General features: G+C 44.6%; 1 protein-coding gene across 1 annotated transcript in view; it reads right to left on the bottom strand.

Annotated features, from left to right (window-relative positions):
- LOC144607402 (receptor-type tyrosine-protein phosphatase delta-like) overlaps nucleotides 1-26,097 on the bottom strand; it is a 391,326-nt gene that overhangs the window by 222,938 nt on the left and 142,291 nt on the right. The window contains exons 3-4 of the mRNA XM_078424233.1: nucleotides 16,767-16,912; nucleotides 12,677-12,818 (exon numbers count right to left, since the gene is read on the bottom strand). Coding sequence (XP_078280359.1) covers nucleotides 12,677-12,818; nucleotides 16,767-16,912 — 288 coding nt within the window. The remainder of the gene's footprint in view (nucleotides 1-12,676; nucleotides 12,819-16,766; nucleotides 16,913-26,097) is intronic.

Genomic DNA, 26,097 nt, shown 5'->3' with positions numbered 1-26,097 from the left:
AGAGAATTATAGAGTTGTGCACTCAACGACTGCTGTTCTTCATTTTTATTTACTATTCTAACATTCAGTTTAGCAGGTCAAGGTACTTCTCAGAAGATCATAAGATCATGAGGCACGGGAGCAGAGTTAGGCCATTCAGTCCTTCAATTCTATTCCGCTATTCGAGCATGGCTCATCCATTTTTCCCTTTCAACCCAATTCTCCTGCCTTTTGTCCGTAACCTTTGACACCCTGATTAATCAAGAACCTATTAATCTCTGCTATAAAAATAACCAATGGCTTGGTCTCCACAGCCACCTATGGCAATGAATTCCACCGATTCACCACCCTCTAGCTAAAGAAATTCCTCCTCATCTCCATTCTAAAGGTACATCTTTCTGTTCCGAGGCTGTGCCCCCTCGTCCTAGACTCTCCCACTATAGGAAACATCCTCTCCACATCCATTCTATCTAGGCCTTTCATTATTCGGTAGGTTTCAAAGAGATCTCCCCCCATCCTTCTAAACACCAGTGTGTACAAATTCAGAGCCATAACGCTCCTCATATGTTAATCTAATCATCCCCAGCATAATTCTCTGAGGTTAGAGTGCTGGGTACCCCTCGTTGCACAACATACTCACCTGGAGGCAACCTAGTTTCTGTCAGATGTTCATAGAGTCAAATCTACTCCAGAGACTTGAGGACCAAATCTAGGCTGTCAGGTTAGTGCAGGACTGGGGGAAGTGCTGCACGGCTGGGAGGGCTTTTTTCAAATGAGACATTACACCAAGAGTCCACTGCTCTCACAAGTGTTTGTTAAACAATTCATGGATCTATGCAAAAATAATTCTAGGATTCCTCCTGATGTTCTGACCAATACTTAGCTGAGATCAGTAAAAATGGATTTTGCATTTGATCCTTTATGCACTCATCAGGTGTTCTCAGGATCATCCTCAGCCTACGAACGGTTTGCAAGTCTGAAATGCAGCCACCAGCCATGTTCCCGCACAGCAGAAGATGCCTGCAGCCCGACAGCAGCCAACAGTCCATGCAGGTGAGGGGGAGATTTATGTGCACCTTCTCTAATCTTTCCAATTGCGTTCTGTGTTCACAATGTGGCCTCTAAGGGACAGAACACCCGTGCTCTGCCCGAAACATCACCCAACCCTTCTCTCCAGAGATGCTGCCTGTCCCTCCAGCATTTTGTGTCTATCATCCTCTTATCTCCTTCGTGCCTCTGTTTCCACCTTCCTCCTCCCTCCCCCACCTGGCTTGATTTGCCTATTTTATTTCCCTTATCCGTTTCCACATGTCACCTTCCAGCCTCTCTCTCTATCCTCCATTCACCCCTCCCCACCTTGCTTCATCTACCTTTTTTTTGTTCTTTTCCTTATCTTCTTATCTAAGTGTGCAGGTACAGCAGGCAGTGAAGAAAGCTAATGGCATGTCGGCCTTCATAACGAGAGGATTTGAGTACAGGAGCAAAGAAGTCCTTCTGCAGTTGTGTAGGGCCCTGGTGAGACCACATCTGGAGTATTGTGTGCAGTTTTGGTCTTCTAATTTGAGGAAGGACGTCCTTGCTATTGAGGCAGTGCAGCGTAGATTCAAGAGGTTAATCCCTGGGATGGAGGGACTGTCATATGAGGAAAGATTGGAGATGCTAGGCTTGTAATCACTAGAGTTTCGAAGGATGAGAGGGGATCTTATAGAGACGTATAAAATTATAAAAGGACTAGACAAGCTAGATGCAGGAAAAATGTTCCCAATGTTGGGGGAGTCCAGAACCAGGGAACACAGTGTAAGAATACATGGGAAGCCATATAAAACTGAGGTGAGAAGAAACTTGTTCACCCAGAGAATTGTAAATTTGAGGAATTCTCTGCCAAAGAAGGCAGTGGAGACCAATTCAATGGATGAATTTAAAAAAAGAATTAGATAGAGCTCTAGGGGCTGGTGGAATCAAGGGATATGGGGAGAAGACAGGCATAGGTTACTGATTGTAGATGATCAGCCATGATCACAATGAATGGCGGTGCTGGCTCGAAGGGCCAAATGGCCTCCTCCTGCACCTATTTTTTATGTTTCTATGTTTCATCTATCACCCACCAGCCTCTGTCACTAATCCCCCCCCCTCCCCTCCCCCCTCCCCCCCCTCCCCCACTCCTACCTGGTTCCACGTGCACATAATCCCCCACCTCCACTGATGCCACTCCCACTAACCAGCTCCTGACTCTACCCTCCCTCTCACTACCGTACACTGGTTGAATCCCTCTGCATTTTCAGTCCTGATGCACGACCTCGACCCAAAACACATCAACCTTCCCCTCGTGTCCGCAGACGTTGCCTGATCAGCTGAACTCCTCCAGCAGTTTGAATTTATGCTGCCTAGCTTCTCCTGCTTTACTGCAGATGTCTGGGAGTGTTTAATTGTAAGTGGTAGTTCTGGCATGACTTAGCACACGGGCTTCTAAGTGGGAGGTTTGTAGGATCAAATCTCACTCCTGGGATTTAGACACAGAGTCTAGATTAACAGCTCTGTGTGGTTTCCAGAGAGTGTCTGACCGTGTTTGAGATAAAATATTAAACTGAGACCCAGTTACTCTTGTTGGCGATGTGAAAACAGCTGCAGGGCCATTTAAATATCTGTCGGTACAGGAATAGGTCCTTAAGCCATCCAAATTCATGCACTCACCGACACTAATTCCATTTTATTCTCCCCACATCTACCATCACGGACTGTCACTTACTTACACAATCTACAACAGCTAATTAGCCCACTGACCCATGCATTGTTGGGAAGCGGGTGGAAACCGGAGCACCCTGAAGAAACCCACACCGTTACACGGGAGATTGAAACAGACGACGAGGGAGTGGTCTGCCAGGGTGCTGCCCTCCTGACTATGTGACTCCATCTGCCTCTCATCAACATCCATAGAACAGATTGTGGTCTGAGTGTGGAAAACGGTCTCAAAAAACAAAACGGCCCATTGTGTTTCTGACAACTGTAACTGTGACTACTGGGTTTAAACCGTGTTAGCAAGGTGGCACGGTGGCACAGTGGTAGGGCTACTGTCTTACAACGCCAGAGACCCGGGTTCGATCCTGACTACAGGTGCTTGCCTATACGTTCTCCCCGTGACCTGCATGGGTTTTCTCCGAGATCTTCGGTTTCCTCCCACAATCCAGAGACGTACAGGTTTGTAGGTTAATCGGCTTGGTATAAATGTTTAAAAAACTGTCTCTAGTGTGTGTAGGATAGTGTTAGTATGTTGGAATCGCTAGTTGGTGCGGACTCGGTGGGCCGAAGGACTTGTTTCTGCACCGTATCTCTTAAAAAAACAACTAATGACCTGAGACCATATAAACCCAATCTGTGCTTTCATTTAAAGTTAAGGTTACTCCAGATATCCTCTCTGTGTAGCTTCCTACAATGATTATTTTTTTAAGATTTTTTTTTTAGATTTTAGAGATACAGCGCGGAAACAGGCCCTTTGGCCCACCGGGTCCACGCTGCCCAGCGATCACTGCACATTAACACTATCCTACACACACTAGAGACAATTTTTTTTATTTTTAACAATTTGCCCAGCCAATTAACCTACATACCTAAGATCTCGGAGAAAACCCACTCAGGTCACGGGGAGAACGTACAAACTCCGTAAAGACGGCGCCCGTAGTCAGGATCGAACCTGAGTCTCCGGCGCTGCATTCGCTGTAAGGCAGCAACTCTACCGCTGCGCCACTGTGCTGCCCTGGCATCATGAGATATTGAATATTCTATAAGCCGCAGAATTTAAATAAAACTACAGATACTGGAAATCAGCAGATAGCATAAAACCGAAATATAAACAGAAAATTCCAGAAATACTTAGCGGGGTCAGGCAGCATCTGTGGAAGAAGAAATAGTGAAAACATTTCAGGTCAAAAACGTTTCCTCAGAATTGTATTTCTCAGCAATTTCTGTTTTTATGTTAAAAGCCCTCATGGGCACTGGTGAGCTCTTGGCAGGACATTGCAGGGTCAATCGATGAAGTGAAAAAACAGGGGCACACACGAAAAATGGAGGATTAAACAGTGGAAGAACGAGAACGAATTGAGTGCTGGAAACACTCTGCATCTCCGGAGAGGGAGAGTTCACTCTTCAGTTCAAAACTCTTCATCAGTAGGGGTGGCAGGGTGCTGCAGCAATGGAGTAGCTGTCTTACAGCGCCAGAGACCCGGGTACGATCCTGACTACGGGTGCTGCCCGTAAAGAGCTTGTGTGTTCTCCTGACGACCACGTAGCTGCCTTACAGCGCCAGAGACCCGGGTACGATCCTGACTATGGGTGCTGCCCGTAAAGAGCTTGTGTGTTCTCCTGACGACCACGTGGTTTTCCCCTGGATGCTCCACTTTCCTCCCACACTCCAAAGGCGTACAGGTTTGTAGGTTAATTGGCTTTGTTAAAAGATTGTAAATTGTCCCTAGTGCCAGTGTGCAGGGGATCGCTGGTCGGCACCGACTCAGTGGGCCGAAGGGCTTCTGTTTCCGCGCTGTATCACTAACCTAACAAAAACTAAACTGGAAAAGTGAGAAAGCAAAGTGTATTTGAGTCTGATTCTGCCTATCTGACATAAGAGCAGAAAATGGTGAAAATCCTTTGGAGGAACTGGAAAAGAAAGGAAACTAACACGTTTTCTGTTTTTCCCAGTTAAAACAGGGAGTCCTTGACCTGTTCTGTTCGTTCTGTTTCTCTCTGCACACATGTTGCTGAAACTGCTGAGTGTTTCCCGCGTTTTCTACTTGTCATGAACGACAGCTCCTTCTTTCATGCAAGAACTATGAAGTTAAATCAATCTACCTCCTGAACCGGTTTCTCATCTGCCTGGATTCCAATGGGCTGGTTTGAGCTGAAAAAGCACTCGCTAGTGTGGAATTGTGATTAAGAGATACGCTGTGTGTGGGCGGATTTAAGGTTAGGGCGAAGAAAGGATGATGCTCCTTCCCAAGCCAGAGATGGCACCAGTTTCAAGTCAGCCCAGTCACAATCTGAAAGAAAATGAAAAGCACATGGCCCTGCCTCCAGATGCACTGATGTGCCTTCACCAATTAGATCAATCAACGTAGAGCAGATTGGGAATTGGAGCTGGGTTTGGTCCAAGGCAAGATGGATAATCACCAGGACATGCCCCTCACAATAAACTTTGGCAGAAGAGCCAACCCATGGCTGATCCTTCCATCACTGACAAAATAACGCAGAGTCCTCTCATGATGGTAATATTCAAAAGTGCCATCATTGTGAATTCCATGAGCTAGGTTTACCACACTTATCACCAAGTATAATTGCTTCCGAGGTTGTGAGCCTCTGTTCCTATGACCACTAACATGCAATATAAAGTTCAACAATCCAATACTCCATGCATGGAAGCTGCCTTTGATGCTGGGATGGGGATAGATTAATAACAACACAACCCTGGTTCTTTAACCCATGCTATCTGTGCCTATGGATCCTTATACAAACTTGAGATCACAGCATCAATGTACAATCACAAAACCCATGTATGCGATAGGTATTGGCTCTCTCACTGCTGTGTACCTGCGTACGGTTAGTGGTGCCACCAAAATGGAGAGTCTTGGCTAACAGGGACCCTGAGACTGCAATTCAATGCAGGGTTTCTCTTCCTTAAGCAGATGCATTATAATGATTAATTTCAATCTGATTATTCTCCAGAGCAGACATTGTGTCTGAACAACAGCAAGCAGTGGGATCGCTTAAATCTGAAGACGAATGACTGAAAAACAAATTAGTTCTCAATCGCAAAGCCTGGCTGTGTAGGTGTAGGACGTTTAGAGTAATGAATTGGAAATGAATTACAAACAGTATTTTTTTCCCTAAAATGTTACCTAATGTTGCCTGGGTTTCAGCACTTAGGCTACAGAGAGAGGTTGAACAGGTTGGGTCTTTATTCTTTGGAGCGTAGAAGGTTGAGGGGGGACTTGATAGAGGTTTTTTAAATTTTGAGAGGGACGGACAGAGTTGACGTGGGTAGGCTTTTCCCTTTGAGAGTGGGGAAGATTCCAACAAGGGGACATAGCTTCAGAATTGAGGGACAAAGGTTTAGGGGTAACATGAGGGGGAACTTCTTTACTCAGAGGGTGGTGGCTGTATGGAATGGGCTTCCGGTGGAAGTGGTGGAGGCTGGCTCGATTTTATTATTTAAGAGTAAATTGGATAGGTATATGGATAGGAGGGGATTAGAGGGTTATGGTCTGAGTGCAGGTAGATGAGACTAGGTCAGGGAGAATGGTCGGCGTGGACTGGTAGGGCCGGACAGGCCTGTTTCCATGCTGTAGTTATATGGTTATGGTAAAATGTTGGATTCCTGCACAAATTAACCAGAAGACATCGGAGCAAAATTAGGCCTTTTGGTCTATTGTCTGCTCTCCCATTTGATCATGGCTGATCTAATTTTCCCTCTCAACCCCATTCTCCTGCCTTTTCCCCGTAATCTCTGATGCCCTTACTAATCAAGAACCTATCAATCTCTGCTTTAAACATACCCAATGATTTGGTCTCCAATGCCATCTGTGACAATGTATTCCACAGGTTCACCACCATCTGGCTAAATAAATTCTTCCTCTTCTCCATTCTCAAGGTAAGTCCTTTTGTTCTGAGGCTGTGCCCTCTGGTCCTAGTCTCTCCCTCTCCTGGAAGCATCATCTCCAAATTCACTCTCTCTCATTCATGATCTGGTAGGTTTCAATTAGATCCAATGAGTACATGCCTAGAGCCATCAAACACTTCTCATACGTAAGCCAATCAACCCCGGGACCATTCTCATAATTGTTGCATTCGTTCCATTTAATGTTTTACTTTTGTTCTTCAAATTCAAGGAGGATTTACTGTTATAATTACTTGATGCCTCTTCTTTCTACTTCTTGATGCTCCATTGAGAAGCACCCTGGGTCAATCATCTTTGCACATCTTTGAAGGTAGACACAAAATGCTGGAGTAACTCAGCGGGTCAGGCAGCATCTCAGGAGAGAAGGAAACGGTGACTTTTCGGGTCGACACCCTTCTTCAGACTGAACATCTGAAGTTCTGGGTCAATCATCTTTGCACATCTTTGGATAAGTGAACAAGAATCTAGATCGGAGCCTTTGACAACACATGTCCTTCAGCACATTGGCCATGCTCTGTTCCTCATCAGTGGGCCTCGACATTTAGGGTATTTGAGAATGGAATACTAGCTGTCCAAGTATTCCAGCCTGATCCTGCCTTCCATCAACATCTACTTACAGCACTCTCCAGAAGGTGGCACTGGATAATTAAATCCACCTCGAGATTCCCTTCTGCAATCCTAACAGGAAACCATCTCTGATCTGTTCCCGAGCGCAGAGCCAGATCTGCTGTCTTACAGCTCTGTTTGACTCGGCTAACACTGTGTTAACCAACGCAGCAAGATTTTAATATCTAAATCACATCCATTTCTGTTGAGTCAGAAGCAGTTTATTGAATGATTGGATTCAGTGGTTTAGAAGGCTCGGGTCTCTGACTAAAGTGTTGATTTGTTTATCGCTACTATTTGAACTCAAGGATAGGATTTCAGTCTTGAACTCACTCCCTGCAACTGCCATAATTGATAAAACTCACTGTTTCCACATCCGTCCTGCTTTCAATTGATTTTAGACCATTTGGGGCCATCACTGAGCTCCTGAAAATAAGAAGCTAAGGATTAATGTCTACGGCATCAATACTGCAGGCTCATCATCACTGAACTATTGTGGTTCAAAACAAGCATATTAAATTTCAAGTAAATTTAATCATATCAGTACGATGGAGACTCGATTGTAAGATGACCAAACACACTTTTTAAGGACGCAGAGCACCAAACCTGTAGAATGCACAAACAACAACTAAACAAATTGGGACCTTATAAGATATTGAGATATTGCCACAGGCCATCACTAGGGTACTCACCATGAACTGCACAATGGCATCCACACTTTGTTTATGGAGGCCAAATTAATGATGGAGTAACACCATGTGTCTGAAGGTTGGTTACTCATGCATTACAATGAACTATTTCTGATTTGCTTTGCATGTTAGTAGTATACCCTGCCAAGAACAATACTTCTACCCAATTACCAGGAGTCTCGTTACTGATGCACCGTAGCAACAATGGACTACAATTCATCCAAGGGCAAGTAATATGCAACCTGTCATTTTCCAACCGTGTGGAGGGGATCTGACTCATTTTGTTTTCATTTTGTTTTGAAAAGTGAGCACAACGCCATAAGTTCAAATCCATCTTTGACTCATCAGTATCCTTTTGATTGGAAATCTCACAATGGATATTTCTCCGAAGTGGACACATTTGTCTCTCCAAAGTAAAAGCATTTCTGACGTGTTTACCTGCGGACTTACAGTAAACATGAATAGCAGTAGTTTGGTTGACTCTCCCTAGTCCCATTGTGATTGTAATCTATGTATGTCTGCTACCATCTCATTAATGACTGGAGTATACCCTCGCCTACTGATGAGCTACAACAATGGTCCACATCCAACATATACTTTCCCGGTGCTACAACAGTTTGTATCAGTCCTATAGTTAGCACCATCCAATTCTCTTCTAGGTATACACATGGAACATAGCAAAAAATGTCTCAAAGCATTGATGGAAGAGGCCACACAGAAGAAAGATTAAATACTAGACAAACGGAAATATTGTCCACAATAACTGATATTTATATCACACCTCAAAAAAGATCATTCTTGCTAAAATGATTGTAAGAATTGACACAGATGTAACGAAGGAGAAGCAGGTTGGGTGACTTACAGTTAGGTTAAAGTTGTAGATTTTAAAAACGATTGGAGTTAGAGAGGATGAGGGAGGGAGTTCTCCAGCGCAGGAATCAAGAAAGGTAAAGAGGGCACTAATGATGTTGTGGAAGGTACAGGATTGTGGATTCTGGAATGATGTTGTGGATTCATAAGAAGCTTGGTCTGAATAAATAAAGAGATCACAGAGGGTTGCAGAGCTGGAGGCATTACAGGAAAGGGAAGAATTTGTTTAAGTATTCAAACACAAGGAGAATTTTGAATCTGAGCACCACCATAGACGAGTGGATGCAAAGCAGCTCGGTGAACAGAACATGGTTAGAAATACAAGTGAATGCAAATACTAGAATCTGGAGCAGAAACCAAACTACTGGAGGAACTCAACAAACTAGGCAGCATCTGTGGATAGCCAGTATAATTAAGTGACTTCATTTCAATGAAATGAAGAATACATTTCTATTATTGTTGTAAATATATAATTAGCATGGCGACTGATTAAACTTGATCAACGTGGACACGATGGACTAACAAGCCTCTTTCCGTGTTATATAGCTCTATAACTCTATGTCTCCATGGCCCTCAATGGTTTGTGACTTACACCTCATGGATTGACCTGTTTCGTAGATGGTGTTGGTTTTGAACACTTTTTCAAAGCAAAAGTCCCTGGGAACTTGAATTGTTCTGGATGGATCCTGAACATGAAATTCCAGGTTCCATGTGTTAGCCATGTGTTGGCTAAAGGATGTGAATCTGTCCAACTGCAGCCATCAAGGAAGGGATGAAGGAGCAAGCATGTACAGAGACTGTGGTGATCCTTGTTAATCTCTACGCAAGGTAGTCCAAGAAGATGCAGCCGCCTCATGACAGAGAGGCAGCAGAGAAAAAAATGCCAAACCATTGTGCTTCCTACATCCCACCAACTTCATGCAATGGACTGACTTAATGGTGTAACGCGAGTGCTGAGGGTAGACAATAAACAATAGACAATAGGTGCAGGAGTAGGCCGTTCGGCCCTTCGAGCCAGCATTGCCATTCAATGTGATCATGGTTGATCATCCACAATCAGTACCTTGTTCCTGCCCTCTCCCCATACCCCCTGACTCCGCTATCATTAACTATCATCTAACAAGCCAGGGGCACAAGACTTCTCTTCCTCACCGGTTCAAGGTGTTGCGATTAAATACTCAGCTGTGACCAACTCCGACTTTTCCAAAAAGACAACATTCTTCTCTACCCCTCAGTCGTTGTTCACCCGATGGGAAGACCCTTTCAGAGGTTGGTACTCAGCAAATATATTTGGTGGGTTTTAAATTCTGCGGGTGACCTGATTACAGACCAAAACGGACAACTATTTTAGCCAGATATGGGAGCATAACAAAACAAGAAACTAGGAGAAGGAGCACTATCGACTGGATGAAACCTCGACATTCCTTCAGATAGAGAATTCCAAAGATTCACCTAGCCTGCGAGTAGTAATTCCAGTTTTAAATGACTGCTCCCTACTCTTGTAACTACGCTCCTGCAATAAAGTTTGGAAGGAGGGATACTCGACTGAAGATATGGGTAATGCCACTCCTTGGAATAATGTAATAAGGAGCATCTTGCACTATTCTGGAAATCACAAATATCCTTCTGGCAAAGGTTTGCCACAACAAAGATGTTCCATTTCTCCAAGCAACGTAACAGAAGGCCCCACTTCTGCTTGAAAAGCCAAACAAAATAACTTGAAATCCAAGATGACAATAGTACATATATAATAAGCCTAATGAAGGGTTTGCATCTGAGCTGTCAGGCCTCCACAGATGCTCCCTGGCCCTCTGGGCTTGTCCAGCAGTGTCTTTGCCTCACATGCACAATAATGCTTATCCACATGGAGGTAATAGCAAGCAGGAACAATGATGCCAAACAGCTTGAGGCCACTGTGCAACGTGGAAGTGTATTAATTAAATCAGATCAGTTCACTAATCCCTGTCTGCTGGAGTCAGGTTACAAATGTGAGATTATCAATGGACATAAGCCCTGACCATTAACCTGACCATACGGGAGGCATAGCTGATCGGACAATACAACTGCCAATCAGTATAAGGGCAGTGGGTAGCAACCAGCTGGTATCTCTGCTACCTGAATATTTCTCCTACATCTTCTGAGACAGTTCCCTGGAATCGATAATGACCGATTTACAGTCCGTTTTTGTAAACCCCAAGTGGGTAATGAGGCCAGGGTGGGAGCCGCAGTCTCTTGGACAGATGGGGCAGGGGTGGCTGATGAACTGGGGGCTGTTGTGTGGTGGGAGTATGGTTTGAGATGACTTTGCGGTGCACCATAGCAGTACTTTCAAAGTATTTTGAAATGTGCCACAGTGGGTAAAATGTTATCGTCCTTTAATAGTGAGAGGAAAAGAGTGGAGCTGATTTGTGGCATAAAAACATTAGACAGCAAGCTTCTATCCCACATTAGGAATGAATTAATCACCAAATTATACCCTTGTAAATGTCCGCAGCGAAATTTTGCATTGTTCAGTTCCCCCACTCCAAAGACATACAGTTCTCATACATCTACGGTATTAGAATCATGGAGTAATAGAGATACAAAGCACATAAGCAAGCTCTTTGGCCCATCTACACTGACCATCAATTATCAAACCATATTAATCCCCTATACTAGTACTGGTCTATAGTCCATAATGTTTTGGCAATTTAGGTGTTCGTCTAAACACCTCTTAAATGTTGTGAGGGTATCGATCTTCAACACCATCTTAAGCTGGCAGTTCAAGTTTCCAAACCCTCTTTCGGTAAAACGTTCACTCCTTGGAGCTCCTCAAAACCTCTTACCTCTTTTCCTAAACCCATGCCAGCTAGTTTTAGACACCTCTGCTGTGGAGATAATGTCCTACTATTTATTCTATTGACATCCTCTCATAATTTATCTAATATTAATGCCAATTCCCTCCACGGTCATTGTCTCGGAGAGATTTTGCAAACATCACAGGTGCTCCTCAGCTTCCGAGAAACCCATCGCAAACGGAAAATATTGTAAGTCGAAATGCATTTAATACACGCGATCACGTGGCCGCAAGCGAGGCTGCCGTTCGCTACGGGTGACTGCCGTTCGCACCATCGCAAAGTGGAAATATCGCAAGTCGAAGCATGGTAAGCCGGGGAGCACCGGTATTAACATGCGTTGACATTCTCTTATTCAACTTGCCATGTGAGTGCAGGGAGGAAGGTCACCACTGTGGTATCCAACTGTTCGCCTGACCCTGTTTTCCAGAACTTTTCATCTTGTTTAATGACTCCTGTCTCTGCTCAATCTGGCATTGACTTTGACATATGCCAGAGCTGAGAGCGGGCATGTTCGCACAACAGATCAGGGTCAACCAAAGACTTCCAGCCTCGTCACTCTCTGCAACATAGCAATCTGACCTTGAGGTGATACAATTTTCTCTTCCATTCCCTGAACATCGACTGTGTTAATCTACTATGAACCGTATGTTATGCATGTTATGATTTGAACAACGTTCATACACTAGCAGTGAATTATGGACTAATATATATATTTTTAAAAGAGTTAATTATAAAAAAAATTTTTTAACTCCAGAGACTGGAAATCTAAAACTAAACAAATTATGCTTCAAAAGCTCAACAGATCAGACATCCTCTGTGGAAAGAAGAAACGGGGTTAACATGTTAGGTTGGAAATCGTCTGTCAGTTCTGCCAAAGGATCTTCAAGTTGGAACATTAACTTTGGTAAAATACTGTTTTCAGTAAACTACATTCGTGGTGTCTAGTCTTATAACATCTGGATTTGGCATTGTTCTGGATATTGCATTGATAGGTATCCACAGTACCAGCCTCAGTCACAAGAAGGAAACTGTACCTCTCAGCACAGTCAGCTTTGCAGTGACAGTGACATCGTCAAGTGCGTTGGTTGCTTGACACTCGTAAACTGCCTCATCCCTGGGAGTCCGCAGGGGCTGTATTCTCAGGACGGCTCCAGCGCCTTCATCAAACTCAATCACCTGACGGAGTAAATGGAAGAGATGAAAAAGATGTTGTCGTGCTGGACAACAAGCTGGGCGCAGAGAAGACTTGCAAGGATGTTAGACATAGAAACATAGAAAATAGGTGCAGGAGTAGGCCATTCGGCCCTTCGAGCCACCAGCACCGCCATTCAATACGATCATGGCTGACAACCAAAATCAGTACCCCGTTACGGCTTTTTCCCCATATCCCTTGATTCCCTTAGTCCTAAGAGCTAAATCTAACTCTCTCTTGAAAACATCTAACTTTCTCTTGAAAACATCCCTCTCTTGAAAAGATCTAACTCTTTCTTGTTGCCAGGACTCGAGGGCCTGAGCTATGGGTAGAGGCTGAGCAGGCTAGGACTCTATTCCTCGGAGCGCAGGAGGATGAGCGGTGATCTTATAGAGGTGTACAAAATCATGGGAGAAATAGATCGGGTAGACGCACAGAGTCTCTTGCCCAGAGTAGGGGAACCGAGAACCAGAGGACATAGGTTTAAGGTGAGAGGGGGAAGATTTAATAAAAACCTGAGGGGTAAATTTTTCACACAGATGGTGATGGGTGTATTGAATGAGCTTCCAGAGAAAGTAGTTGAGGCAGGTAGTATTGCAACGGTATTGACAGGTACATGGACAGGACAGGTTTAGAGGGATGTTTGCCACATGCAGGCAGGTGGGACTAGTATAGATGGGGCATGTTGGTCAGTGTAAGCAAGTTGGGTTGAAGGGCCTGTTTCCACTCTGTATGACTCTATGACTAATTAGATTAATGTGCTGCTTGACCCACTGCACCTTCTACCCAGTTCTCCCCTTGTAACTATCCCCTTGAACTATGAATGACCCTGCGATAGTTTCTATGTTACGGCGATGTTGATTCCAGTTTGGCTCCAAACTGCAACCTGACTAAATTTAGCAACAATCAATGGAATAAATAAAACCCAGCCAACATCATTCTCAAATTCAAACCAGAGGGAAATAGAGCAACAAAACCTGTATAAACATAGAAACATAGAAACATAGAAAATAGGTGCAGGAGTAGGCCATTCGGCCCTTCGAGCCTGCACCGCCATTCAATATGATCATGGCTGATCATTCAGCTCAGTAACCTGTACCTGCCTTCTCTCCATACCCCCTGATCCCTTTAGCAAAAAGGGCCACATCTAACTCCCTCTTAAATATAGCCAATGAACTGGCCTCAACTACCTTCTGTGGCAGAGAATTCCACAGACTCACCACTCTCTGTGTGAAGAAATGTTTTCTCATCTCGGTCCTAAAAGACTTCCCCCTTATCCTTAAGCTGTGACCCCTGGTTCTGGACTCCCCCAACATCGGGAACCATCTTCCCGCATCTAGCCTCTCCAACCCCTTAAGAATTTTATATGTTTCTATAAGATCCCCCCACATTCTTTCATTCACAAATTAAAGAAGCTGTTTCTGCTTTCTTTCTGCAAATACTGTTTTTCAACTCTGAGATAAAATTGATTTTAGGTTGAGCTCAAATGCTAAACTAATGGTGCTACTGAACAGTCCCACAATCCAGCTGCAGTGTGATAAATCAAGGCTTTTTAAATAAAAAGAGAACACTCTTGGACCTATGTTTCCTCTTCAATTAAAAGCGAGGAAGAAAGACTTAGGAAAGTACATGCATCACTTGCAATCCTCTTTGTTAATAAATTCAGAGGCAAATGATATCTAAGACCGGTGCGGCACGGTGGCGCAACGGTAGAGTTGCTGCCTTACAGCGCCAGATACCTGGGTCCGATCTTGACCATGGGTTACGTCTGTACGGACTTTATATGTTCTCCCCGTGACTGCGTGGGTTTTCTTTGGGAGCCATGATTTCCCCCACATTCCAAAGACGTGCAGGTTTGTAGGTTAATTTGATTCGGTAAGAATTGTGAATTATCCCCAGTGTGTATAGGATAGTGCAAGTGTACGGGGATCGCTGGTCGGAGCAGACGCGGTGGGCCGAAGGGCCGGTTTCCCCGCCATATCTCTAAACTAACCCTGCTGATAGAGGTCTGAGCTCACTAGTCCATCAAAGTCACTTTCTAGCTTCTCTGTTTAACAATATATATCCTTACCCAGACAGAACCAGCCCAAGGAATGCATGAGCTTTAGCAAAGTTATCCCGCTCAGTCAGGGGGCATTTCCGGTGCCATTTTATCGCTGAGGTCATCATACTCCTGCGGTCTCTGTTGAATTTCAACTTTAACCAGAGTGCTGGTGATTGTGTTTATTTTTGTCAACCTTTTCTCCCACCCCAACGCTGAGTTTTCCACTCTGTGTGCTGGCATTAGCCAGGTTCTGTTCCCCAGTAACTGTTCTGTGAACAGTGACAGTCAGCCTGGGAAGTTCCCTGATCTCAAAGAGGCGCATGCATGGCACATCTAATTAATCTTGTCCTTGACTAACATCCAAACTCACTACTCCCTCGAACTATGAAGGACCCTGGGATCGTTTCTATGTTAATTCCAGTTTGGCTTCAAGCGACAAAATTAGATTGTATTTCCTGGAGCGTCAGAGGCTGATAGAAGCATATAAAATTATAGGGGATATAGATAAAGTATACAGTCAGAACCTTTTTCTTAAGGTGGAAATATCAAAGGCGAGAAGACATAGCTTTATGGTCAGAGGGGCAACATTTAAAGGAGATGTGTTGGGCTAGTTTTTCATTTTACATAGAGAGTGGTGGGCAAAGATAATAGAGCCGAGCAAGATAGACCACTCGACCCTAAAAAACTTAGTGCGTCACGGCGCCATTTTAGTAGGCAGAAACTTGCAGAAACATTTTAAAAGAAAAATAACAAAAATCTGTGAATTGATAGATGAGATATATTTTGCATTTTTATGGTATCATCACACATACTATTCCCCCACAACACTGATTACACTGCGAGAGGCATAGCGAACGGCGGATTTTGCCTACTAAAATGGCCTCCTTTGCGTACTACATTTCAGTATAGACAATTTTGACAGAGTGGTTCATCTTGCTCCTCTAGTATCTTTGGTGGTGGGTGGCTGGAGTATGCTGCCAGGGGTGGTGGTGGAAGCAGATATGATGCAGCATGTAAATGGGCACATGTAAATGCAGGGAATGGAGGGATATGGATCATAAACAGGCATGAGTAGGAGATTAAACATGGCATCATTTTTGTCATGGACATTGTGGGCTGAAGGGCCTGTTGCTATGATGTACCGTTCTATGTTCTAAGTGAGCACCCTTCCTAGCAGATTCATTGTAAATGAATCCATAGGGAAGCCCTGGCTCATTGCTACTTTCTCCAGGTATTGTATCTGTTCCTTCTGGTCAAGGTCAGTTCGGCTGTCAATATTGGAAGATTGGCAGCAATCCCAGACCAGTACCACTTGCAGCCAAAAATGCTATTCTTTATGGTGTTTCCAATGAAGACAGGGAGGCAGTGAAATCCCTGCAGATATTCTACCAGGAGGAACAATCTTTAGTCTCAGACTCATTGGTTTGTAAAAGGAAAATGGGAGAAATCATGAGAAGAATAGATCAGAGAGAGTCTGATTAGAGAGATTAGGGGAATCAAAAACCAGAGGACATAGGTTTAAGGTGGAGGTGATGGGGGGGCAGAGATTTAATAGGAACCTGAGGGGTAACGTTTTTGCACAAAAGATAGTTGGTGCATGGAACGAGTTGCAGGAGGAGGTAGCTGAGGCAGGGACTATTGCAACGTTTAAGAAACATTTTGACAGGTACATGGATAGGACAGGTTTAGAGGGATATATGGGCAGGGAGGTGGGATTAGTGGAGATGGAACATATTGGCTGGGGTGGGCAAATTGGGCGGAAGGTGGTTTGGATTGGAAACGTGATGGCGCTGAAACATGGCCCGAACAAATACCATATCCTGTTGATTGTGCCGTAAATTCTACAGCAGTCTCGAGACCCAGCTTCCAGCCAGAGCAGGCAACGTACCTCAAAACGCTGCGAGCTGACTCGCTTTCCCTTTTTGTTCCAGGTAACCCGTGGCTTTGGGCTTCCTGTTGCCTGGCAGATGAATGAAGCCACTCCTCCCGAAACACCAATCTGGTCACTGGGTACTTTCATGAATCTTGGAGGGGCTGGAAAGAACGAGAAGAGAACATGGTCAATATTCAAACGGATTAAACATCTCAGGAGTTTGTAAAAAAGAGTCTATAAAAGGGGTTTATATGGGCAGTGCAGTGGAGCAGCTGGCAGAGCTGTTAGCTCACATTGGCAGAGGCTCAGGTTCCATCCTGACCTCGGGAACCGAGTGCGTGGAACTTGCACGTTCTCCCTGTGACTGTGCAGAGTTCCTTCTGGTGCTCCAGTTTCCTCCCACATCACTAGGTCGCGCGGGTTTACAGGTTAATTAGGCTTTCTAAGTTGTCCCTGGTGTGGGGGGTGGATGCCAAAGTGGGATAACATAGAACCAGTGCGAACGGGTGATCGATGGTCAGCGGGGAACTCGTTGGCCAAAGGGCCTGATGTAATTCACTATCACCAGCCCAAATGACAGCTCTAGATAATGGGGGACATTGTTAATACATCCTAAAGCAGTGGACCATCACAGAGGACCCATTTTCCTCAGCACCTCCAAGTCCAGCAGAGGGCACAGTACAATTATCTGGCCCTGAATGGCTTTTCTTAGGTCAATAATGGTGTTTGTCACTTGGACGTTTTCCAGCTAGTAAATCAGCTACACAGCCTGTTATTTGGGCCTTTATATCTTTGTTCAGATGTGGGCTCCACCAGCAGGATAAATGGAAGGGTATCACTGTCCATAAGGGAAGGGATATCATGATAATCCGAGTTCTTTGGATGAGCACATCAGATTTTGATGAGCACATCAGATTTGGATGAGCACATCAGATTTGGATGAGCACATCAGATTTATTCCACAGTGGGTTTCTTCCCGTAAGGATCTCCAGACACAATACTAGTGTCTGAAAAGATCTCAACTCAGGAGAGGGGAAGAACAACTTTTCCACGATTGTCCTACATTTATGGAAAATAAGCATCCATTTTATATTAGCTAATAGCATAGATTCTTAATCACACAGCTCTTCCCACTCTACCACAGTGGGGCCTTTAGCTAGGGTCACCAGGAGGGTATTCTCCTGATAAATGCTCAGCCGGTGTAGAGTGAACTAAGATTCCTCTATGTATACATTGGTTCACGTATTCAACAGCCAGAGTGACAATGGTAATTTTTAGCCAGGGTGCTTGTTTTTATCTTTGATCCACTGGTCTCCTGCTGGAGTCAACTGAACATTTCGCGATGATCCCTTGATGTGAGGACCTTGCCTTCCTCCCGAGGGCATGCTCAATCTGGTTAAATCTCCTCATCCCAACTCCTTCAACCACCATCTCCCAATTTTTCCAAATATCCTCACCCCACCTTTCCAGTCTTCCCATCGGCCTACATTTTCCAACATTCCTGGCTGTACTATGTTGTGCCAGTGTTTCCAGAAGCTACTATGTTTGATGATCAGAGTGTGCCGCCAAGGTTTGTACATATTTGTACATCTCAGGATGCTCTTTGCTCCCATGTGATGACCAAATGAATCTCAATCAAAGACCCTCTTATTTTTTTCCAACCCCAGCAGATACAAGCCTTGCCCTGCCCACCCTTTCTGCAGAGGACAACCCTCCCATTCTATGTAAAAATAGAAGCATATATTACATGGATAGGACAGGTTTAAAGGGATGTGGGCCAAATGCATGCAGGTGGGACTAGTGTCGACGGGACATGTTGGTCAGTGTGGGAAAGTTGGGCCGAACGACCTGTTTCCATGCTGTCTGACCCTATGACTCTATCATTGGACGTGAAGCTTTCAGGACATGAAGTGAAGGCAATGAATGCAACAAAGACGGGGATGGGTGAGAAGAAAGAGGGAGCTGAGCCAATCATCATTTCCAGCTGGATCTTGAGCGGCAGGAGATTTACCTCATCTAAATCTAAACAGTAAGTAAATAATAGGGGTGGCACAGTGGCACAGCGGTAGAGTTGCTGCCTTACAGTTCTTGCAATGCCGGAGATTAGGGTTCGGTCCCGACTACGGATGCTGTCTGTACAGAGTTCGTACATTCTCCCCGTGACCGCGTGGGTTTTCTCCGAGATCTTCGGTTTTGCCCCACACTCCAAAAACGTACAGGTTTGTAGATTAATTGGCTTGGTATAAGTGTAAATTGTCCCTAGTGTGGTGACGATAGTGTTAATGTGCGGGGATCGCTGGTCTGGTTGGACTCGGTGGGCCGAAGGGCCTGTTTCCGCTCTGTATCTCTAAATTAAACTAAACTAAAAACCAAGCAGGTTGTGAACGGCAGCAGAGTGGGGAACCATTTTCTCTTGGTGAAACAATGGCAGCTCACTGCACAGTGCAACCTCTTCCCACTTACAAACTGACACAGACTGCTCCACATTGGAGCGGATTAACCTTTCTGCATCCATTGCATCTCATTTGCAGGCAGACAATGGGCAGTTAGTTCCCCATTAAAGCTCCCTCACAGTTGCAGATAGATATTGAGCAGCCGATTCTCAGCAAAGCCATTCAATCAGTCTTTCCCGAGTACAGCTGCCTGTCCACTTTCAGCAATAAATACCAAAAGCCTGGCCCAGTTAACCATGAGCAGATTGAGCGTGGCTATGAAATGCTGCTTTAACCGGCCTGCCAGCGATCTGATGGATGCTGATCCAAGGGCTTAGTGTCCTGATAATAAGATGGCTTTCTCTAAAGAGCCAGCAGAACGAATGATGCCATTGGTTCTGTCAGTCACCAAAAGTGGGAAAGGAATATCATGAACTGCAGCCACAGTGACAATTAAAACGCTCCTTCTGAAAAACCCCCCTCAAACATGCCGCGTGCCTCTGGAGATACTGGCATATACTTGGAATGTTAGGATGTGGTTTTGGCATCGTTACTTGAAAAGCCCACAGAGGAGTTAATTTCCAATAATGCCTCGTTGGCTCATGCATTAGTGTAAAACCTCTCTGTTATTTTTAGGCAGGCAGCAAGAAATCATCAAAAATTAATGCGTAAATTACGCAGAAGGATAAAACTGCATGCAAACATAATGGCAACTGAGCTGCTGCAAGAAGGTGAATCTTCTAATGTGTGTCACTGAGCCTGGCTCAGAGAACGTTAGAAAATCCGTAGCGTGGAAAGGCCATCATGCCACTCGATCCCATTTTGCTAAGGCGCTATTCGCAATGGCTCTGCAATGGACTTACGACCCCTCATCTTTTCTACGTTAGGTCCCTTCAATTTCCGTCCCTCAGTCAGAGGTGTGGCAGATGGAAGAACTTTGAAATGCACCGCAAATCCCTTTTTTTCACAGAACAGAGGCGTTGACTGTGTGGGTTGTCCTCTCGTTTGAATCCTACAACCAGTTTAAGCTTAGGGACTGGACCAAGGCATTCAGATACTCCAGCTGTTTCCAGCATCCAGATGGATGGTGTATCTGAATTCCACCATGGTTACACTATCTTTAATAATTCATTGATAAAAAATCTTGAATAATTTATTTACCACCGGGTGGCGCCGTCAGCGATGGCAGCCTCGCCAATGGTCTGTCTGTCCTTTTGTTTTTTTTTGTGCGTTTTAAAAGTATGTGTTAATGTTCTCTAGTTTGTTATATGTGGGGGGTGGGGTAGGGGGTCGGGGGAAACTTTTTTCAATCTCTTTCCTTGCTGGAGATGCGATTGTTTTCTGGATTGTATCTCCGGTCACTCTACTGATCGCCTTGCTTGAGACGGACTTTGAGTCCCGCCGCGGGGCCGTGGATTTACCATCGGAGCCTGCGATCCCTTGCCTGGGATCGACTCTCCAACTGCGGCCTGTGGATTTCACCATCGAGGAGCTCGCAGTCTCAGGTAGAGCCTGATGTCAGGAAGCTCCAAAGTCGCAAGAGGTTCGACTAGCCCTGACGTCCGATCGCCCGGCGTGGGGAGCTGAGATCCTCCTGATGCGGGAGCTTGATCGCCCCGACGAGGACGGCCCGACCGCCGGCTACGGGAGCCAAGATCGTCCCGTCGACGGAAGGTTCGAAGCCCCCGACCGCGGGAGAACAAAGAAGGGAAGAGGTTGAACTTTTTTTTGCCTTCCATCACAGTGGGGAAAGTGGAGGAGTCACTGTGTGGATGTTTATGTTAAAATGTACTTTGTGTGTCTTGTTGCTTTTTATTGGTATGACTGTATGACAAATCAAATTCCTCGTATGTTGCAATACATACTTGGCTAATAAAGTATGACTATGATTAATAAATACACGTGTTGAAATGTTCAGTTTAACTAGGTTCTGGAGCTTACTTGTGAAGCATAACACATGCTTTCTGTGTGAGTTTAATCAAACAACTGTTGTGCTCCCATGATTATGTCATCAGGGTCCTCTGTGTGAATAGTGAGGCCACTGGTTAATGTGGCCACAACCAGTAACATCACTTGGGAAAATCTCCATCATGTGTTGAAAGCTCAGGATCGGTATGAAAGACGTTTGAATGCACAGAGTCTTTTACCCAAGGGAGGGGAATCAAGAACTAGAGAAAACAGATTTAAGGTGAGTTGGGAAAGATTTAATAGGAACGTGAGGGGCACCTTTTTTCATGCAGGGGTTGGTGGGTATATGGAACAAGCTGCCAGAGGAGGTAGTTGAGGTAAGTACTATGACACTTAAAAGACAATTGGACAAGTAGATGGATAGGATAGTTTTGGAGGGAGTGGGCCAAACACGGGCAGGTGGAACTAGTGTAGATAAGGCATCATGGTTGGCATGGGAAAGTTGGGCCGAAGGGCCTGTTTCCATGCTCTATGACTGAATCTAAAGTGAAAGGATGATTCTTGCGAGTACAAGGCCTATCCTGCTATGCATGACCCCTTGTGCTTGGGTGTCTGAGCTTTGAATCTTGTCCAATGTTGCTATATGCGCAACACTGCAACAATGCAGGTTTTCCTGCATTGTTGCATTTCTTAACTCTCCAGCAATACACATTTTGGGAAAACAGAGACAAATGAGACAGCAGACACCGAAATCTTTGGAGCAAAATACCAAGTGCTGGAGGAACTTGGTTGGAACTCAGTCGGTCATGCTCTTTATATCGTAGAGCTTGACTACATGAAGTACCAACCGGCTTGGGGTTCCATCACACCCTGGAGACAGCCAGAAACAAGACTCACTCAGCTGGCTCACGGTTGCCAAACACACCAGCCCCATTCAGTATGATTTCCATGGATCTAAACTTCCATAGTGGTGACAACAATGCAGCAATCGTGCTCTGCCACTGTCTTCAATACGCTGCTTGCAGTGTTCATGGAGGCTTGCAGCACTGTTGCAATGGCCCGCTGCTTTAACGCTGCTGCTCATTCACACAGGGTAGGCAGTATGCTCAAGTGGCAATATCTGATTAACATTCACAGGTAAATCTCTGACTTCAGGACCAAGGAACGCTGATTAAATCATTGATTCTCTCTGTCAAAGAGCACGCACACTGAATAAACACAACGTTTCACCCTCTGCCCTAAGGCGAAAAAGGAAATACTCACTCATGCTCCCATTAAGTTTAGTTCCATTAGTAGCACCTCTGACAATAAAGCAGCACAAAAGGGGACAAAATGCTGGAGCAACTCAGCAGGTCAGGTAGTATCCCTGGAGACAACATGGATCGGTGACGTTATGGGTCGAGACCCTTCGTCAAACTGATTGTAAGAGTGGAGAAGAAAGCTGGCAAAGGGGAGAGGCAGAACAGAGCGTGGCAGGAAATAAATGGATATAGGCAAAGGGGAGTTCTGATAGAGAGATGGTTGGAACAAAGGCCACAGGTAAGAAAGGAAGATGTGAACAGGTGTGAAGAATTGCAATTGTAATGCCAGAGGGAGGAGAGTGGAGGGGGAGTAGAGGGGGAGAGGAGAAATAGGTGGGAGTACAGGTGGGGCACAGGGGAGACAAGGGGGGGGGGGGGAGAGAAGCGGGGGAGGGGGGAGGAGGGTGGTGGGGGGGGGGGGGGTGATTTAGTGAGGTTCCCTAAAATTAGAGAATTCTATGTCCAAACCAATACCAGCCTTACAAATGACAACCATGTCCCAAGCAGAAACAGGAAATAAAAACATAAAATGTAAAACCGCACTGTCTGAAGTATTATAAGAAAATAGCTGCAGATGCTGGTACAAATCGAAGGTATTTATTCACAAAATGCTGGAGTAACTCAGCACGTCAGGCAGCATCTCGGGAGAGAAGGAATGGGTGACGTTTCGGGTCGAGACCCTTCGGGTCGAGACTCTTCTCCGGGACAGGTGATATCCTCTCTCAGTGCCCCCCCCTCTGTGGGATTCCATCTATCATCACCTGGTTCCAGCCTCACCTCTCCCCCTCTCCTCTAAATACCAGCTACCTTCCCTCTCCATTCTCTGTCCTGAGGTCTCAATTAAAAAATGCCAACATTTCATTCCCACCACAAATGCTGCACAACCATCTGAAGAAGGGTCTCGACCCAAAACGTCACCCATTCCTTCTCTCCCGAGATGCTGCCTGACCTGCTGAGTTACTCCAGCATTTTGTGAATAAATACCTTCTGTCTGAAGTATTAACTTGTATACTTGGGATCACTTGACCATGTGTGCCATTCCTATGGTAAATTATAGGTATCAGTTTTTGAATTCACAAACTCTGGACTGAGGCTTCAATGTCTTCAGAGGGTTCTCCACCATTGAGATACAAGAGACTGTAGATGGTGGAGTCTGAAGCAAAAAAATACTGGGGCAACTTGGTATCCATGCAGCATCTGTGGGGAAAGGAATTGTCACTATTTACAGGGTCTGGGCTCGAAACATCAACAATTCCTATACTTCCATAGACACTGCTTGCTTGACCCACTGAGTTCCTCCAGCAGTTTGCTTCAGATTGCTGTCCCGAGTGTCTCCATTTTTCTCCTCTACTGTATTCTGACTTTGAAGAAGTCGTTGTCCTCTCTTCTCCGGGACAGGTGATATCCTCTCTCAGTGCTCCCCCTCTGTGGGATTCCATCTATCATCACCTGGTTCCTGCCTCACCTCTCCCCCTCTCCTCTAAATACCAGCTACCTTCCCTCTCCATTCTCTGACCTGAGGTCTCAATTAAAAATGCCAACATTCCATTCCCACCACAAATGCTGCACAACCATCTGCATCTTCAGTAGATTGTTTTCCTCTTCACCATTGATAATGAAGCCACTGATTGTGCTATCATGAGAAGAAATCTTAACTTCAAGAATGGCTTTCAAAGTTACAAAGAGCTCCACATGAAACTAACCAGAAAACAAAGTTGAAGAGAACCACTTAATCTTCTCGCCTCACACTGATTAAATTTGTCATTTTAATTTATGTGTAAAGGTTTTAATAAGTCTATCATTTCAATCCTTTATAAATATCTTTTTTTTTATTTTTAAAGCTGATCAGATTTTGCTACCAGATTCCTCTACACTTTTCTCCTTATTTTCCATTAACTTAATGTCTTAAGAGTTTCAACGGTGTTTTTAGGACCATATCTCTTGCGTATCAATAGGCATTAGCATTTACTCGATGTGATGTAAACGTGGGTTTGGTTTATACAAGTTAATTTCAAGACTTCTGGTTAGGTCATATTTTGGCTGGAGTCTACACTCAGCCTATGTATAATCCACATTCATATCATAGTTTCTTTCTACTATTTCCAGGAATTGTGAAACAGGACATTTGAACCATTTGATACAGTGCTACGCCAAATATATCAGTTTCTCATTGTACATACAAGTATCCAAATTGACGAATTGAAGGACACACTGCATTGTAACAATGGTGTATCTTTCTTTCCTTTTTTTAAATTTTTATTTCTTTATCTTTCTTCTTCTCCTTTTTCCTCTTTTTTCTAACTGGGGGGTGGGGGGAGGGGGGTTGTGGGTGGGGAGATAATACAGAACAATACAGGTATAATCGAATTTAAATGTATAATCGAATTTATAATGTAGGTACCATCGCGTACTATGAGTTCATACATGTATTTGTTTTGTTAAAATTTAAATACATTTTTTTAAAAAACAAAAAAAAACAATGGTGTATCTCCAAGAGGAATGTCCGTCGGCATAACATAGAGGAATTGCAAACTCTGCACGAGAACCTTAATAAATTATAAAGACAGATAATTAACAATGTATAATGTAATATTTACTAAGAGACATTTAAATGCAGCCCATCAATACTTTATTTCCAAGGACATCAATAGATTTTCTATTGATCTTCACTGTGAGCTCACACTGTGAAGTCCACTGCTTTCTGCAACAGCAGAGGAACACAGCAAAAACCTGCCAGCTGCAAAGCCTCTGAACGGGAATATGATAGCAATGGTGGTTAACTGCGAATACATTGGGGGAGCTGATACGAGATCTTGGCTGGCACCTGGTGCCGCTTAAAGGGAGCCTGTTTCCCCATGGGTGCGAAATTATGGTGGGACACTGAGAGTCCTCTTTTTTTTAAAAACAATATTTACAATGCAATAAAACAAAACAGAGCCCGCCACCAGAATACAATACGAACAAATATACCAAATGAAACTATTATACAACTATATTACAATCCCTATCCAGGATGCATCCAATCCACCGCGGTGCCCAACGGTCCCGGAAATCCCCCAGGGTACCCGTGGACAGCGCATAGTCCCTCTCCAGCTCCACCCGGGCGCGGGCGTAACCCCGGAAAAGGGGGGGGGGAGAAGAATCTTCTTGGGTGGGTGTAAAAGATCCATGGGACTATGTTAAAAAGATGTGTTATCTAGTACTCCCTGGACAATAATTTTGCTCTACCAACATGAACTAAATAGATTATCAGTCCACTATTCCAACTTCTGCGTTAATGGAAACAGCTACATGTAAATTAGTAGCTATGTTTCCTATACTGCCGCGGTTATTTCATTTCAAACCTACTTCTGCTATTGTTAAGGAGCTTTGAACCCAGGAAAGACACTGTTTAAATGCCACAGAGCTCTCTAAGACTTTTATTTTAGTTAAAGGTAGACACAGAATGCTGGAGTAACTCAGCGGGGCAGGCAGCATCTCTGGAGAGAAGGAATGGGAGACGTTTCGAGTTGAGACCCGTCTTCAATTATTTTAGTTAATTGGGTGACAGGCCTGCAAAAAAGTGTGTCAGGTTTTATGAATCCTTTGCGTAGGCCAAAGCTTATTTGGACTATGGAGTACAGCCAACTGCGGTTGAAAGGGGCTGTGTTGGTAACTCTTTGCAGTAGAAATGCAACTGCAACCTTGCTACCACTAAAACGTACT

The sequence above is a fragment of the Rhinoraja longicauda genome, chromosome 28 (genome assembly GCF_053455715.1).
Source record: "Rhinoraja longicauda isolate Sanriku21f chromosome 28, sRhiLon1.1, whole genome shotgun sequence".
In the NCBI taxonomy this organism is placed as follows: domain Eukaryota; kingdom Metazoa; phylum Chordata; class Chondrichthyes; order Rajiformes; family Arhynchobatidae; genus Rhinoraja; species Rhinoraja longicauda.
The sequence above is the reverse complement of the archived record's forward strand: the minus strand, read 5'-3'. Positions and strand labels throughout refer to the sequence as shown.